The sequence below is a fragment of the Uloborus diversus genome, chromosome 9, assembly GCF_026930045.1.
Source record: "Uloborus diversus isolate 005 chromosome 9, Udiv.v.3.1, whole genome shotgun sequence".
Lineage (NCBI taxonomy): Eukaryota > Metazoa > Arthropoda > Arachnida > Araneae > Uloboridae > Uloborus > Uloborus diversus.
In genome coordinates this window covers 7,821,069-7,837,162 of record NC_072739.1, presented here as the reverse complement: position 1 = coordinate 7,837,162, position 16,094 = coordinate 7,821,069, and the positions used below count along the sequence as shown (strand labels likewise).

Below are 16,094 nucleotides of genomic sequence, written 5' to 3'. Positions count from 1 at the left end.
GGCTTTGAAATTCTGACGCGCAAGCTTTTTGTGTGACGGAAGTGGCGTAGTTGTTTTTTTTTTTTTCTCATTGTTTCCAAAAACAATGAAAAATAATCCGTAGCAATTATAAAGTTTATTTTGTAAATTTCACAGATCAATTTCAAGTCTGCGATTAAGAAAGAATATAATTGAATTGTGAGGTTTAAGAAGGAATTAAGTCCAGGGACGGATACAAGGGATCCATCGGTATAATCAGGAAATTACCGCCCATTAGCCTGGGCTAAAGCAGAAATGCATGAAATACACCGCCAGCTCAGTCATTTCCAGCCGAGAAAAGAAAGACTGCAGTTTCTTGCTAGAAATGACTGAGCTGGCGGTGTATTTCATGTATCTCCATCGGTAGTTTTTCGAAAATGAAGTTCAAAAACCTCAAATTTAGACAAGTTGGGAGAACGGAGGTTAAGGTTTATGACCCTATCCCAGAACTATTCGGAATTAAAGTCCAAAACCCTTGTTATCAATATTTTTAAATCACAGTACTACATAGTAAAAGTAAGTAATAAAAATCAATCGCCCCTCCCTTGAAAAATTTCTGGATCCATCCTTGATTAAGTCCAAAAATCAAATGTTTAAAAATCGAACTAATTTGTATAAAGTGATAGAGTTTGCCATCAATGACTACCAAATTTTGCTCTATCTGCCTTTAAGGACTGTTTTTTGTTTATTTTTTTGACCGTTCACATGTAAAATGCTTGGAGATAATTTAGAGTTCAAAAAGTAATTTTGATATTTTTGGTCTTAATTCCCTTCTTAAACCTGACTATGAATTTTAAAATGTGTCAAGAACTATTCGGACACTCTGTAGATACATATGGATATTGTACCCGTCCGAAATGCCTGGCTACGCCACTGATGGTGATCTCATTAAGTAACAAGGGTGCCCATCCCCCCCCCCAAGTTCAATGGCGCAAATACCCCCTCCCCCCCAAATTTTCCTCAACTCTCTCCCCCCTTTTTGTTTTTAGCTCTTTTTTTATTTTATTTTATTTATTTTTTAAAAATAATTTTTATCATTATTTTTTTTAATATTTTTTATTTATTTATTCTTTTGAATATTTTTCATTTATTTATGTATTTAATTATTTTTTATCATTATTATTATTTTATTGGAAAATTTATGTGCTACGCCAATGACACACACACAATCTAAATAAATGAAATAAAAAATAATAAAAATGAAATAAATACTAATTTAAATTAAAAATAAATCAATAAATAAATAAAAAGCAATTTTAAAAATCCCCCCCCCCCCATTTTGATGGCGCAACTTGCGCCAAAATCCCCCCTTGTGGGCACCCCTGTTAAGTAAAATTGTTGGTTATCCAAAAACCACATGTTCAAAAACAAGTATGAATGAATAAATAAATGTAGTAGAATATGCGTAACGAACTTGTTCTTGATTTATACGATTAATCAGTCCCTAATGGATCCACTTTGTCGAACTGTGTGTATCCCCAAAGAAGAACGAAAAAGAAGAAATGAAAATTTCTTTCTCTACATTCGAATTATATCTCAAATCTTTTAATGAGTACTTTGAACCATATTATTTTCTGAATGGCTTTATTACAGAATACTCAGGAATTCTCTTTTATCTCTGTAGTTCGGATTTGCAAATGTTATCAATTCTTTCAGGTCGCCCTTAGTGGAATGTGAACGAAATAATTGCTCGTTTGAGGAGAAAAAATTGTACTTAATTGTTAGAAACAAGGGTTGCATTTCATTGTTATGTTAAAAAATTCCAACTGCGCTTAATTGGCTTTGGCTGAGTGGTACCCTACTGTATAATGAACAATTTGCTGAAATAGAGAAATAGAGCTTTGATGGTTCTAACTGTTGTGCATCATTTCTTTTTTTTCTATGGAAAAAAATATGTGCTTCACTACGGTTGTTGTAAAATTAACAACATAATAAAAATCACTTCGTCGTTACGGAATTGGGAAGAATTTGTTGTGCGGCAAAATCTATTTCAAAATAAGTATGCGTGATTGTTGCTCAAAAGAATGATTTTGTGTTTAATTTCTCGTCTGTGTTAATTATCTTACATCCTCATATATATAATAGCGAATGATCGAGTAACTCCTGACGTCAGCAACAATGAAACTCGCGCCACGGCATGATCATTTGATAATATGTTTTGGTAATATTTCACATGCAGGGAAATGCTTTATTTTGACAAGGCTGAACTCGATCCGGTCACTTAACTGTTTTACTGGTAAGACTGTGTCAATTCAGGGGAATGAAGCAACGAAAAAAATAGTTAGCAATGAACGCTATCTACAGGAGTTTAGAGTTAATCCACTGGAGTTAGGGTTTATAATTTCAACCATCAAAATATCACAAAACTGGCAATGGCTTCGTTCAAATGTAGAAGCAATTTTCACCTGTCAATCCTTAACGAGCGACTTTCTAATTGCATTATAAATTATAATACTGAGAGTTTTGGTCAAAACCACTCCTGTTTTAGTTATTTTTGTTGATACTGCGCTTGTGATTAGTCTATTGCATTAGTCTTTGTCGTTTTATATAAAAAGCTTAATAATCTATATTTTTGCAATTTTAATGTTAGTCAAACAAAAAGTCTATAGAAAATTTCTTCCCTAATATCTGCTCCTTCGCATTCGAAATTGCTTCTGTTGAGACGCTTCAAAAATCTTGAGGAATATTTTTTACGTGATAAAAACATTTCTAGAGAATACAGTTCGAAACGTGCCTTCCAGAGTAAAAAGGTGGAATTAGTCATTTTTATGCCGCTGCTTTTGTGCGCTTTCAAAAATTCAGAACTGTTACCGAAACTAGAATTTTTTTCCTGGTGGGAGCGTGATCTTTTAGTCATAACAGCTCTTTAAGCGCTATCCAAAAATGATGCCGCCTCAATTTTTTTTTCCAACAGTTTTGACACACTCTCCCCCTTTATCATAAAGTTACATTTCACCTTACCCCCGCCCCCTTTTGTCATACGTTACGCTATTTTTCTTAAACATATTCCTGTAATAATAAAATGCGTGGTATCTCGCTTCTTGTTACTCTATTCCTCCCCCTTGTCACAATTCCACGCCCCCCCTTCCCATCAAAGCGTGTCATCATTCGTAGACAGCCCCTTAAAAAAAAAACATTAAATACAATATGGCTTTAAACCAAGAAATCTGGGGAATAGTTTGCAATCTCTATTTTGCCGTGCCCTTATGAGAAATTTTTGATAAATCTTTTTGTATGATTTGAGCTGTAAAATGTAGCAGGTTATGTATTGTTTATGATAGTTATTTTTGTGAAATAACTCACAGATATCGACAAGAAACTTTCAGCTTGTTTATTTACATTTCAAGAGTTGTTTCCCCCCCCCCCCTCTCTTTCAATTTTCATGGCAAATGTTTCTCGTTTTTCTTATAATATTTTACTAATATCGGTTTTAAAGCAAACGAACATTTTATTTCCTGGTTACTTCAAAATTTCATTTTTTTTAAATGTAGAATAAGCCTAAGTTTTCCCAATCTTTTTACTTCCTTTTACAAAAAAAGAAGTATTGTATTCGCGAAAAAATTTTCACTCAAAAATCAGCCTTAATTTCCATTTTGCCCACCCCCGAATTAATGTTGAGTTTTTTTTTCGACACGACCACACGTGGATATATGCCTAGGAACTTGCAGACACCCGAAACATCCATTTTGACGACCCCCGAGATAATTACAACGAATTTTCTCGTGACGTCTGTATGTAAGCATGTATGTGCGTATGTGTGTATGTATCTCGCATAACTCAAAAGCGGTATGTTCTAGAAAGTTGAGATTTGGTACGAAGACTCCTAGTGGGGCCTAGTTGTGCACCTTCCCTTTTGGTTGCATTCGGATGTTCCTAAGGGGGTCTTTTGCCCCTCTTTAGGGGGAAAGCATTGTTAATTCCAATTTAAACTCAAGTGGGTTATAAGTTGTCGGACACTTGGACATATATCGCCAGTCTTTTGGTCGCCAAGTTTTGTCACCGACTTGGCGACAAATTTGGCGATGTGTGTGTGTGTGTGTGTTTAATTTTGTTTCAATTTGGCCACTGTTGTTGATATTTAGAGAGTAAACAATTGAATCACATTAAAATTGCCAATAATGAGAAAATGACATTAAATTGGAGTAAAAGGAAGCCATGTGATGCACACATCAGCTCGTTTAAGTGCAAATTTCAGCATAACAAATTTTTGTCAATCAACGAACTCGTATCTAGTTTGGTAGACGTAGTAAATATTTTTCTCTTTCCCCAAGTCATTCTAAAAGCGTTCTTTCCAACTGGGCCCAATTATTCCGCCACACGAGCTCTCGTAAAATGATGTCACCGACGGCGACCATAAAATGGCGCTCACCTTACTTCGCTTCGTTTCTTTTCCCATATTTTGAGTACAGTATAAATCCTCGTCCGCTAAGGGGATAAAAGTGAAATGTGCCATAACTTTCGACGGAAGACTTCATCTGCCGCCATATTTGATCCCAAATTTCTTCTACAGCGAACAGCTAATTTTATTTACTAACTATCGGTACCCGCACGGCTTTGCCCGTAGTAGAAAATTGAAAGGTCTTTTGGTTCGCCTGTACATTTACAAGTAATGGATGGTGAGTTTCTCGCCAATTTGCTCACCCATGTTACGGTTCCACGTTATGATAATTTGGTAGTTTACTCGTTCACGTTATGATAATTTTGCTCGGTAAAATGTTCTTAAAATAGGAATAGAAAAAGAACCAAAATCGTTCGAAAAATCACTTTGAGGTGCACACCCCCATGCTACAAACTAATTTTGTGCCAAATTTCATGAAAATCGGTCGAACGGTCAAGGCGCTATGCAGAGATCCAGACAGAGAGGCTTTCAGCTTTATTATTAGTAAAGATGAAAATGTAGATTTCGATTTACACTTTTTTTTTAAATATTTAATACGCCATCCCTTTGTACAGATTCAACAGTGTTAAATTTAACAAATTATGGGATAACGTATGTGAAAATTTACAAACAAGCCACATTGGTAGCATTCAGTTTTAATATATGCAGAAGAAAATAGTTCTGTTCAAAAAAAAAATATTTACATAAATGTGATGAGAAAACTAAATAAATAAATAAAATAAAAAGAAAACGAAAATAATAAAAGAAAAAAGTTGACGTTTTAGTACTTCGTTGCTTTTAGCACTAGTGCTTAAGGGGCTTCGATACCATCTATCTTGTTTTTCGACGCTAAAATCTGCTACCAATGTCAAGAATAACACGAGAAAATTTTTGAATAGTTTTATGCGGTTTGTTTCAAACGATGACATTGACAAAGAACTAGGGACGGCTATTTTTGTTTTTTTCTGTGGTGCTTTTAAAAACATTTTTTATAACAATTGTCAACAAAAGCTACTTCCTCCCATTCTCAATAGGGTAGTATTTAAACAGAGCTTCGAAGAAAATGGTTTTCTCCACACGTATATTCTCATTTATATCAGTTACCATTATCAGATCCTAAATCAATATCGTCGCCTAAGAGCAACAGTGGGATATCTTAGTATTATTCTTGGGATTAGATGTTTTACTGTTGCTCTGAGGCGATGATATTGATTTAGGATCCGATAATGTAACTGATATAAATGAGTATATACGATATAAGTGTGTGTCAATGCAATACGTGGAGTCAATGCAATACCAAGATGATTATACAATTCAGTTTTTTCCATACTGCTTCGAGAAAGTCTCAATAAATCAGTTTTTTTCTTCTTTTTTAACAATTTTGAAGAACGTCAAGACCTTATTTAAATGTTATTACTCTAAACAAGAAGTTCTAATTTTACGTAATTAGAAGCATTTATGTCTTCTGTGGAACAAAACCTTTCAACAAACTGAAACATTGAATTTTCTACCTTTTAGCGTCTACTAATTGTAGTACTTAGTCGATGATATGAGGCAAACCTGACATCGCGATTTACTCGGGGGAAAAAAATCACTAGCAAGGGAAATACAACTTGGTGCTGAAAGTGGTAAATTCTTTACAGAAACAACCACACTTTGGTTTGTGGCTCTTTCGTTTCTTAGAAAGCATCTGCCACAAATTGTAGGAAAAGCTTTTTTTTTTTTTTTAACCTATCAATTGATTTTTGATAAATTGGAGCGAATAGCCCCGAAGAAATGTCAAGGTTTCTCTTTTGGGTCTTTTTTTTTTCTTTTGTAATTTTAACGTGGTTTTGATCAGTTTGTAATAAGGAATTTTTAATGTTACAACAGTAAAAAAAAAAAAAAAAACCGTCTGGAAAATCAAATAACGTAAAAGAACTATTTTGGTTCTGCTTCAGGTTTTTTTTTTTGGGGGGGGGGGGGGGAGGGAATGAAAAGTGGTGCAGCAACCAAGTGAGTAAACACGTCTAAAACCAGCAGACAAACACGAAATTTTCTGGTCGTTTCCGTTTCCTTTCATAGAGTAAAGAAATTACATAGAGAGGCCCCGCTATACTAAGAAATTGAAGCCGGAAGTTGCACCGCTGTATCCCAAGATCCTTAGCTTCTTGCTAAGTATCTTGAGATACATCTTGATTCAAAACATTCCCTTACTGAATCTCAATTGGTTGTTAATTTAAACTTAGATATTGTTGCAAGTTTATGAAGCACGTTTTTGAAATTGCATTAAAACATGAATTAAAATTCAAACCAATCCCCAGCTCCTTGATTCGGTCTCTTTGCAAGATTGGTGAAAACTATTCTCGCGAAGTGATCATGTTATCATAACCCCGCTTATCAATGCACCGCTGTATCTCATAATTCCGGCTTCAATTTCATCTAATTTTTACCATAGACGGAGCCTCTCTATGTATATTTCTTTACTTTATGTTTCCTTTCTAGAATTGAGTAGAAGGAAGTTACTGTTGCCATTTTCATCTTTAAAAAACATTTTCCGAAACCTTATTTTTTTTAAAAAAATACGCGCTGTTCATTCACTAGTTGAGTTGCTATAACAACCAGGGCTGCGGAGTCGGAAGGAAAATGGCCGACTCCGACCCCGACTCCGACTCCTGGATTTTGAAACGCCCGACTCCGACTCCAACTCCGACTCCGGATTTTTTTTTAATTTTTTTAATTGTATTTTTTAAACTCCCCCTCTCCATTCAAGGGAAGGGGGAAAACCTCTTAACAGAGATTGAAATATTAATTCCTTTTTATGAAAATTTAGCATTTTGTTTTTTATTGTAAACCCAAGACGTCATACAACGTTAGAAATTCAATTTAAAAATCAAACTTTCCAATAGTTACGAGTTAAAAAGTGAGATGACTTAAAAATCCCTTTTAAAAATTTTGAAAATGATTATCTGTAATTTGCCCCCCTTTAATGTTTAACAAATATATATTGATCAAATCGTGTGCTTTCAATTTTTGAAAGCTGTAACTTGAGAGAAAAAAACTTTTTTTCTAAATCCAAGTTCTTGAGAGGGAGTGGTTTGCCCCTGGTGACATCCATCTAGTAGATGACACTGAAAGTTAATTTCAGAGTTTATAAAAAATATAAATACTTTAATTCTGAAAATTTTCACAAATATATTTTAAATTATATTTCATCAATAAAATTTCAACGAAAATAGGGCACATATGCGTCAGGAGCTAATTTTACACAAAACGCGGCGGTATACAAATTTGTACGAATAGCTTTTACTATACCTATATTTCTTCTTCGCTAAATTTTTAATTTAAATTTTATTGGCTGCTTTAGAATTAACCTAAATATGAAGATTTTAAGATTAACTGCAATTCTTGAGTGTTGTAATCAAGAAATCATTTACACTTATTTTGTTACATACTTTTTAGTGAGAACCAAGCTTACAGAAATAGTCTTAATAAAGAAAAAAACATTAGTTTATTTTATCGAATCTTTTGGATTCGTGCTTTCGAGCCAGAACTTCTTTGAATTTGCCGATCACACTTAAACGTTTCAACCTTAGCTACAGGCGTCGACTTACTAATTTGTTACGTTTCTTTTACTATTTTAAACTGAGATAGAACAAAACACTATATTTCTATTTTTATTTGAAAGTGATTACTTGAAAATGTTATTCAACAAAACCGTTTGCTGACAGTTGCTATTAGTTAAGTTAAAAAGCAAGCAAACTAGGGGACGGCTACAGAAAGTTCGGTAAGCATTCAAGCTAGCTGATTGCCATAATGGCAGTTATTTTCTCATTAGTATCTTTTTATACATGTAATCGAACCAATTGGTAATCAATTTTTAAAAAATGCAAGGAGAGTCAGTGAAAAGGAAAGAAAAAAAGAAGCCCGGAGTCGGAGTCGGCATGTTTTCCAACGACTCCGACTCCGACTCCTTTATTCCAAAATCAGTCCGACTCCGACTCTTCGACTCCGACTCCACAGCCCTGATAACAACACACGGAGCCCAAAAATGTCTGACAACTCAACTCTACTTTACAGCAACGCGCGGCTTCCAAAAACGAACCAACCTAGAAGCACGAATGTTTGTTTTTAGAAAGGAGGCATCATTAACTGCTCCTAATAAAGGGAATGAATTTCACGGGAAGCTTTGATTCTGTCAATGGCAGAGCATTTTATACACGCCGGAAACTGGGGTTCCTCTATTTCTAAAATGTCTGCGATGAGGAATGTGTTTATTTATACTCCCTAAAGAAGATATCCTTTATCCAGAAGCATCCTTAATGAATTTTCCCTCGCTTTTGGAATGTTTTTGCAAAGTTTTAGAACTCCAAGAGGTCCTTAAAATAGCCCAGCTGCAAGTTCTCTGATTAAGTTCCGAGATTTAAGATATGATAGCGATTTTCTACCCACGCGTACTGAAGTGAGAAAACAATTTTATTTCGATCCAGAGAATTTATTTAGAAGCAAGAAATCTTGCTGAAATGGCTCACACAAAATATTTTATTTGTACGCAGCTACAGAAGTTCTTTTAATTTAGCGGTATTTTCCTGGTACGTGTATCTACGTATAACTTATGTGAGCGCTAATATAGTAATCCTTTGGTGTTTCTAAATCAAAAATACTTGCTACAAGAACAATTTATTTCATACTCACTCAGACTCGCCAACTTAACCCAAAGCTCCTTTTTACTTCCTTGTAGTACTAAGTACGAGAAGTAAAAAGGATTACATAAAATTCGCGAAAAAAAATTACTCAAATTTCGGCAAAAATTTCTATTTTACTTACCCCCAATTGAATATTGAATAGTTCTTTCAGCCCGTCCGCACATGCCTATATGAACTTATACCGTTGGGACATGGATAACCGCGAAATATATTTTTTTGACGATCCTCCGACTTATTTATCACTAGTTTTCTCGTGCCGTCCGTCTATATATTTGTATGCATGTATGTATGTTTGCTTGTACGTATCTCGCACAACTCAAAAACGGTATGACGTAGAGAGTTGAAATTTCGTACATACTGAGTCTATGTGTGTGTGTGGGGGGGGGGGGGGTAGACGTGCATCTTACCTTTTGGTTGTATTCCGGCATTTCAAAATTACTTTTGACACTTTTTTTGTGACCAGTCGATTTGGTTTCAATGTTTGTAGTAACGAAGTTATGTCATAAATTGAAGGACCACTTGGCGATATATTTTAAATGAAAAAGTCAAGATATTCTATCTACTGAACTCTTCGCCAACAAATCGAAATTATCATTATGGCGTTCCCATTTATTGCAACAGTGGCTGGCATACGGTTCACTTTTTCTAATGTACTTTAACCTTTTATGTTCCGCAGGTGCGGGTCCAGAAAGCGATCAAATACTGCCTGAAACTGCATTTTGGCGACTTATATTTCGAAAAATTTGTCCCAAACCTTCTATCTGAGCCCAAAAAGTATTTTGACCCCTCCTTTCCGATAATGACCCGTTCTAAAACCAGACACTGCATCCGCTCTTGATGTACTGACAAGTCTTTAGAGTTGCGTTACATATTTTTCTTTTGAAGAATGAGTAAAATAAGAATTCAATGGTACTTCTTATTTAAATCCTTGCAATTTATTTACCCACTTGCTGGCTGTAGGATCTCGGTTTTTTTTTATGGCAAAGATTCATGAAGTACTTTATCTGCTAACACATGTATTTAGAGTAGCCAAATGCGGGCGAACTAGTTCATGTTACATCTAATGTGGGAGCTAATTGCTTTTCAGGAGGATTTCAAGAGATAAGTAGCGTGCATTTGTTTATCTTCACTTCCCTTAAGTCAGAAAAATTGTCTTCTACCAAACAACCGCGTTGCTAGGGAATAATCCTGTAAATTATCACAATTCTGTTACAGTATAAAAAAATATTTTCTTCTATTTCCAGTAAATTATTAATGACATTTTCGCCTACTGTCATTATTACTTTTTTTTTTTTTCTTTTTTCAAAACCATCGATGAAATTTTGCTTATAACCAATAATACAGTACTTCGTCAATTAGAAACAAACTTTTCGCTGACTGATTTTTATTGAGTATTACCAATATTGCATATTTCTTAAACATTGTCTTTTGTTTTGCATCACATTAACGGCTGTTAATATTCTAGAACACTGGTACCCATCCTTTTTCCACCCGAGTGCCACACTTCGTAACACGTATAAAATTCTAAAATATTTAATAAAATTCTGAATAATATGGGGAAGTATGGAAAAAGGAAAGAAAATTAAAAACCAGATTTTTTTGCTATTATTACTTGATGCTTCCTTTATTTACTTCATCTTTTTTTTAGAAATTAGTTTCTTACTATTAGGCTCTAATTTTGTTAGATTGTCATAAATCGTGCTTTCCTATTCGTAGCACTTAAACAAAACAACGGGCCACACGGATCAACTTCGTTGAGCTATGTGGCCCGAGCGTCGTAGGTTGGACATCACTGAGTTAGAATAACTAAGATTATTTTCACATTTTGTTTGTAAACAGCAAACTTTAATTTCAAACGATTATTATCGCGCCAAAATTTGAAGTTATTTCACCAGAAAGGAAAGTTGAAACATAATATTTTATTTCAACTAGTAATGCTCGGGTCTTAGTCGCATACTTTATTGATCGGAACATGATAATGACAATGTTTTCAACAATATTTATATATTAAAATTTTGTGTGTAATAATATTAAGATAGCACTAAAGCCCTAGATCGTAGCTAAAGTTGAGACACGTCCGCCATCTTGGAACAAAATACCGCGTTCTTCTTATGTCCGTTTATAATCAAGGAGTGTGTTTTGCTTTTGATTGTGGCGTTACTTGATTGTAGAATATCATGGAATTAATAAGAAACCACTGTCAAGAAGCAAAACCGCTACTTCACCGTAGCAGGCATAGGAAGAAAGATCATTTAGCCCCAAGATGGCGGACGTGTAGTTACTTATTTTACGATTCAGGGCTTAGGTAGCACGAAATATAACTATTGGTGCTTGTATTTTGAATGAAGTAAATTTATTTTTCCTGTGATACGGCATTCATTAATGTCGATGTAGTAATTAGAAAGGTACCTTTGTATCTAATATAGGTCGCGAAAAAGAAAAAATTGCAAAATTTGTACTAATTAAGAGAAGTTCGTTTCAAGTACAATTTTAAAAAGACTCTGAGAAGAAAACTTTTTAATGGCTGTTTTGTTGTTCAGTTGACCATAAAAAATTGCATAATAAATCTTTTCGCATTGTTGAACTAATCGTTGCATACGTGCTCCACATTTCCGATTCTGTTGTTACAGTAATAAAACAATACTGTCGGAAATCTTAATGATTGCCCACAATCTCGTTAGGCAGTTTTTCAGAGAAATATTACTTGTACCTCTTCTGAACTTTCTAATTTGTTGAACCTAGAAATAGTTGGAACATATATGCAACTTAATCTGGATTAAGTATACTCAACTCAAATGGATGTCTTTCCACTTTTTTTCAGTCCCCTCAAGTCCGATTCTGAGATGACATTTCTTTGTGAATAAATGACAAATGACGGATCCAAACGCATTATTTCCTGTTTGGTTTTCAAAGGGAATGTCAATGTCCTTGATTAAGTATTCAGTAGGAAATGATAAGATGGTATGGGAAAGAATAAGAGAGCTGGACACTTTGATTGAATAATGGATTTTATTTGCATGAATGATAGCATAAAAATACATGTTTCAACTATTGGTTCCGGTATAAGGCCCTTTTGGAAAATCAAGTTGTATTTGGTTCCGGCCTCTTAGGTTGCACTCTGAAGTCCTTTTTCGATTTATTGCCGTGTCGTGTAAATATTTGAAGGAAAATTTCCACTCGAATGTGCAGAAAGCATAGTAGCGTCGTTGAAAATATTTCTAGAAAAGTACAAATTCTATTTTTAAATACAGTGTCTTCATCATAAAAGGCTGCACGCCGATCAAGCTTTCTCCATTTTGATGAAAGTGAGAATAATGGGAAATGACCTTTCTGAAATGTACAGGAATGCAATGTTCTATGCATGGGTGGGTACAAAGGACGATCGCCCCCCACCCCTTGAGGGGCTCTTCCGGCAATATTTCGAAATTGAAGTTCAAAAAATATTTTTCATACAAACTTCAAGTCTAAAAAACGCGATTTTAAACCATCTTTGGTAACGTTTAAGGAAGAAATGAGGTTCAAGCACTTTCCTCTGCTATGTCGACATTTTAATGAACTTAATTTTTCGTATCAATTTGTGAAAATGTTTTCCTTTTTATAATGTTACTTTTAATTAAACCTTTATATTCTAATGACTGTGTAAATTTGATTAGGGAAAGGGCCATGGATGGATACATGTGCCTGTTTTGGTATTAGAATAGATGTTCATATTAATTTTTTTAATTACTTAAAATGTAAATGAAACCTTTGAGGGATTTAGTAACAGAATAAGAAATTTGGTTTGAAACCGTTTTGATTAGTTTATTTTCCCGCTCAATAGGCGGGTAATCCGATTTTTTCCCCTTAATTTATTTTTATGTCTCATCTTTATTTACTTCTACGTTTTCAAAACTTTTTTTTTCCATTTATTCGAATGTGTGTTCTTCGCACTATTTATTATAGCCTAGCACTTATCCTTAAGACTTAAGTTCTTCGTCGTGGCCTTGCATTACAAAGAAACAAACATACGCAGAGAGTATTTCATTTGAAGTAGTCAGCGCAGATATTCCACTTACTTAAGATTCCCACTTATTACTCCACTTCTGAATCGAGAATTTCTTCTCTCTTTTGTCTGAGTGTGTGCTTGGAGTTTGATGTTACTTCTGTAGATTGAGACAAATGGCTCACTTTGCTCTGTTCTGCTATACTCTTCCTTTGCTGCTACTTAATTTGAAAGTAAAGTGGTTTAAGGGAATCAATTGCTTCATTCGGTGGGTGGACAGTTGGGTCAAGGTTGTTGCATTTAGGTGGAAGGTATTGTTCTTTTACATGAGGGCGTAGGCGGTATTGTGCCTTCTGGGCGTTTGAAAATTAATTGATCACAGCAAAATTTGAAACAACCGGATGCGGAAAATTAGGATGATTTGTTGACTTTAAAGCCAATATTCTTGCCTAGTTACTTAGTTCGTGAATTGGAGTGATTGTTGATGCTAAGAAATTTTTTTTTCGGGAAAATCGAAATAATATCGCCCCCCCCCCCCTACTTCTTGAATTTAGCGTGATGGTGAACTTTCAAATTCTTCTTACAATGTAGAGGAAAAAATATTTTGTTTTCATGATTCTTCATATAGTCGGTGCTTATTGGGGAATTGGGACATTGCATTTAAAAATCTTTTTTCCATAAGATGTAACATAATTCGTATTCGTTGTGAACTGCGAAAAGCAGTAAATGAAAAGAAAATGAGAGTTTTCAATGATTTTCCGATGAACCGAATAGATGGGCTCCTATTTACGGTTTGGTAACATTGCCTTCAACTTTTCGTCTGTGGGTATTTTGGTTCAGTATTCATGTACATTCGCAACTCCAGAGTTTGAATACACTACCTTGCGGCGATTAACAACACTACCAAAAAAGGTAAATCATTCCGTTCCACGTGTTTTCTTTTGATTAAATTACAGGCTTCAGACAGTTTGTGGTGTAATGTAATTTCAGAGGAATAGAAAAAAAAAAGCTTTTTACAAACAAGAGAAAAAGAAATACAATCATTGACTAAGCTTCAAAGCAAGTTATAAGTTTTGTTTGTTTTACCTTTTTCATTTAGACAGTGGCTGCAGCGTCCTTTATAGTTTATTGGAGTTGCGAATTAGAGTTTTGTCTTTCATTTGGAACATTTCTAAAAAAAGGATTTTTTAGAACACTACTTTTTTTGAACAAAAAGAAAAGTTTTTTAGCTGCAAAAATACCTGTTTATTGGACACAGAACCATTTCCGGTAGCTACAGTGTTTCTGCTGCGTCATATACCTAAAGTGACGTCACGTGCATAGAACCCATTTATGGACAGTTTTTTTTTAATTTTAGGATATTAGGGAGGAGGAACCGAGCGCCTATGTATCTCCTTTCATTTTCGCGTTAAGCGTCGAATATACTGTAAAGTAATTTGTTTCTTTTAAAAGTTAGGCGGTGAAATAAACCATGGAAATAAACCGTTAGAGCCGATTAACAATTTACTGGCAAATATTCCATCTAAATTTTATCCATTGCTGAACGAAGCAGCAGCCTCAAACAAATTAATCTTAAACTAAATCAACCTTTAGATGAGTTTTTATGAGTTGGGATCAAGGATCAATCTGTATTTCAATTTAAACATGAAGAATAAAAGTTTAATTGATTTCAATCTAAATATTAGCCAAAAAGGGACATTTTCGATAAAGGTGCCAACCTCCAAGGGTGAAGTCCCTTTTTCTAGAATTTTTCATTTGCATTTACAATGTTTCTGGACTAAAAAACGAAACAGAAGGTTCGGAAATCTTTTTTCAGTGTTTTTGAATTTGCATACAATTTAAGTTGCTAAAGCAGAAATATGTTGATAGTATTTGCTGCATATAAAATATTCATTCATTTCAATGAAAGTTCTGACAAATTCAAGAAAAATTTCTTTTTTCCTTTTAGATAGTTTGAATAATTTATAATGTTATTCATGTTTATTCCAGGCCCACATGGTCGCTGCCTTTGAACAATCCTTGTCTAATATGACGAGCAGACTGCAACATCTCACTGCCAGTGCTGAACAAAAGGTAATTAGAAGACCTCAGCTTTTTTTTTTCCCTCTTTTGTTTTCAAACATTATTGAACATGGATTTTTACTACCCATTTGTGTTTAATGAGCAATGTGATTTTTGGTGAGGACTTTCTGTACCTGAGCTAATTATTATTTAAGAACTTGTTTGCCACAGATGTATTTCAAATTAATTGTTAAATGTTCAATTTTCTTGATAAGGGGTTAAACCCTATAAATAAATAGTTATACCTAAAAATTGTATTAATCTAATATCTTGATTTTTTTTCTTCAAAGGAATTTTAAATTGTGTGGAAAGCTTTTTTATTCATTTAATATTTGTTTATTGTTTGAAAATTGTTCTTTCTTTTCTTAAAACTATGATTCTTACTAAATTAAAGAAAAATCGGCAACCAGTACATATGAGCAGTTTTCTTTAGAGCATTTATGTGTTATTTTTTTTATTTAATTTTAAGAAATTTCGCTTTGAAAGCAATTTCTGTATTTTTGTCATCTACAAAAAAAAAAAAAACTCATGTTCAAATTTTATCTTTTGAAACTATCATTAATTTTATGAATTTCGCTGCTGGGAGAGGGGGTGATAAATAAATTACCATTAAGTTAGAAATATGTAGATAAAAAATATATATACAGGGCAGCGAGAGTCAAAGTTTTAACTTTGGTCACTGGTCCCCCCCCCCCCCCTCAAAAAAAACTTGTCAAATTTATACTACTCAGATTCTGAGCCGGAAGGGGCCCTGGTTTCCGACTATGGCCTCTTGTCCAGGCAGAATATTGTATGTAATTGCATAGTAGGTGATAATTTTGAAAAATAAAGGAATATATTAGTGACATGCTCTGGGGTAGGGGGGATGCAAAGGACTGCTAATAACTTTGTTATAGATCCTTGGAGAATCAAAATATTAGTCAAAGATTTGTTTTGCAATAGAAAAGGTTGTGTGGGTCCATATTTAATC

General features: G+C 34.2%; 1 protein-coding gene across 2 annotated transcripts in view; it reads left to right on the top strand.

The window, feature by feature from the left end:
• The window catches only part of LOC129230050 (neuron navigator 2-like), a 223,189-nt gene that overhangs the window by 176,392 nt on the left and 30,703 nt on the right, over positions 1 to 16,094 (top strand). For both annotated transcript variants that reach the window (XM_054864435.1, XM_054864434.1), the window contains one exon: positions 15,053 to 15,136. In XM_054864435.1, the coding sequence (XP_054720410.1) occupies positions 15,053 to 15,136 (84 nt within the window). The remainder of the gene's footprint in view (positions 1 to 15,052; positions 15,137 to 16,094) is intronic.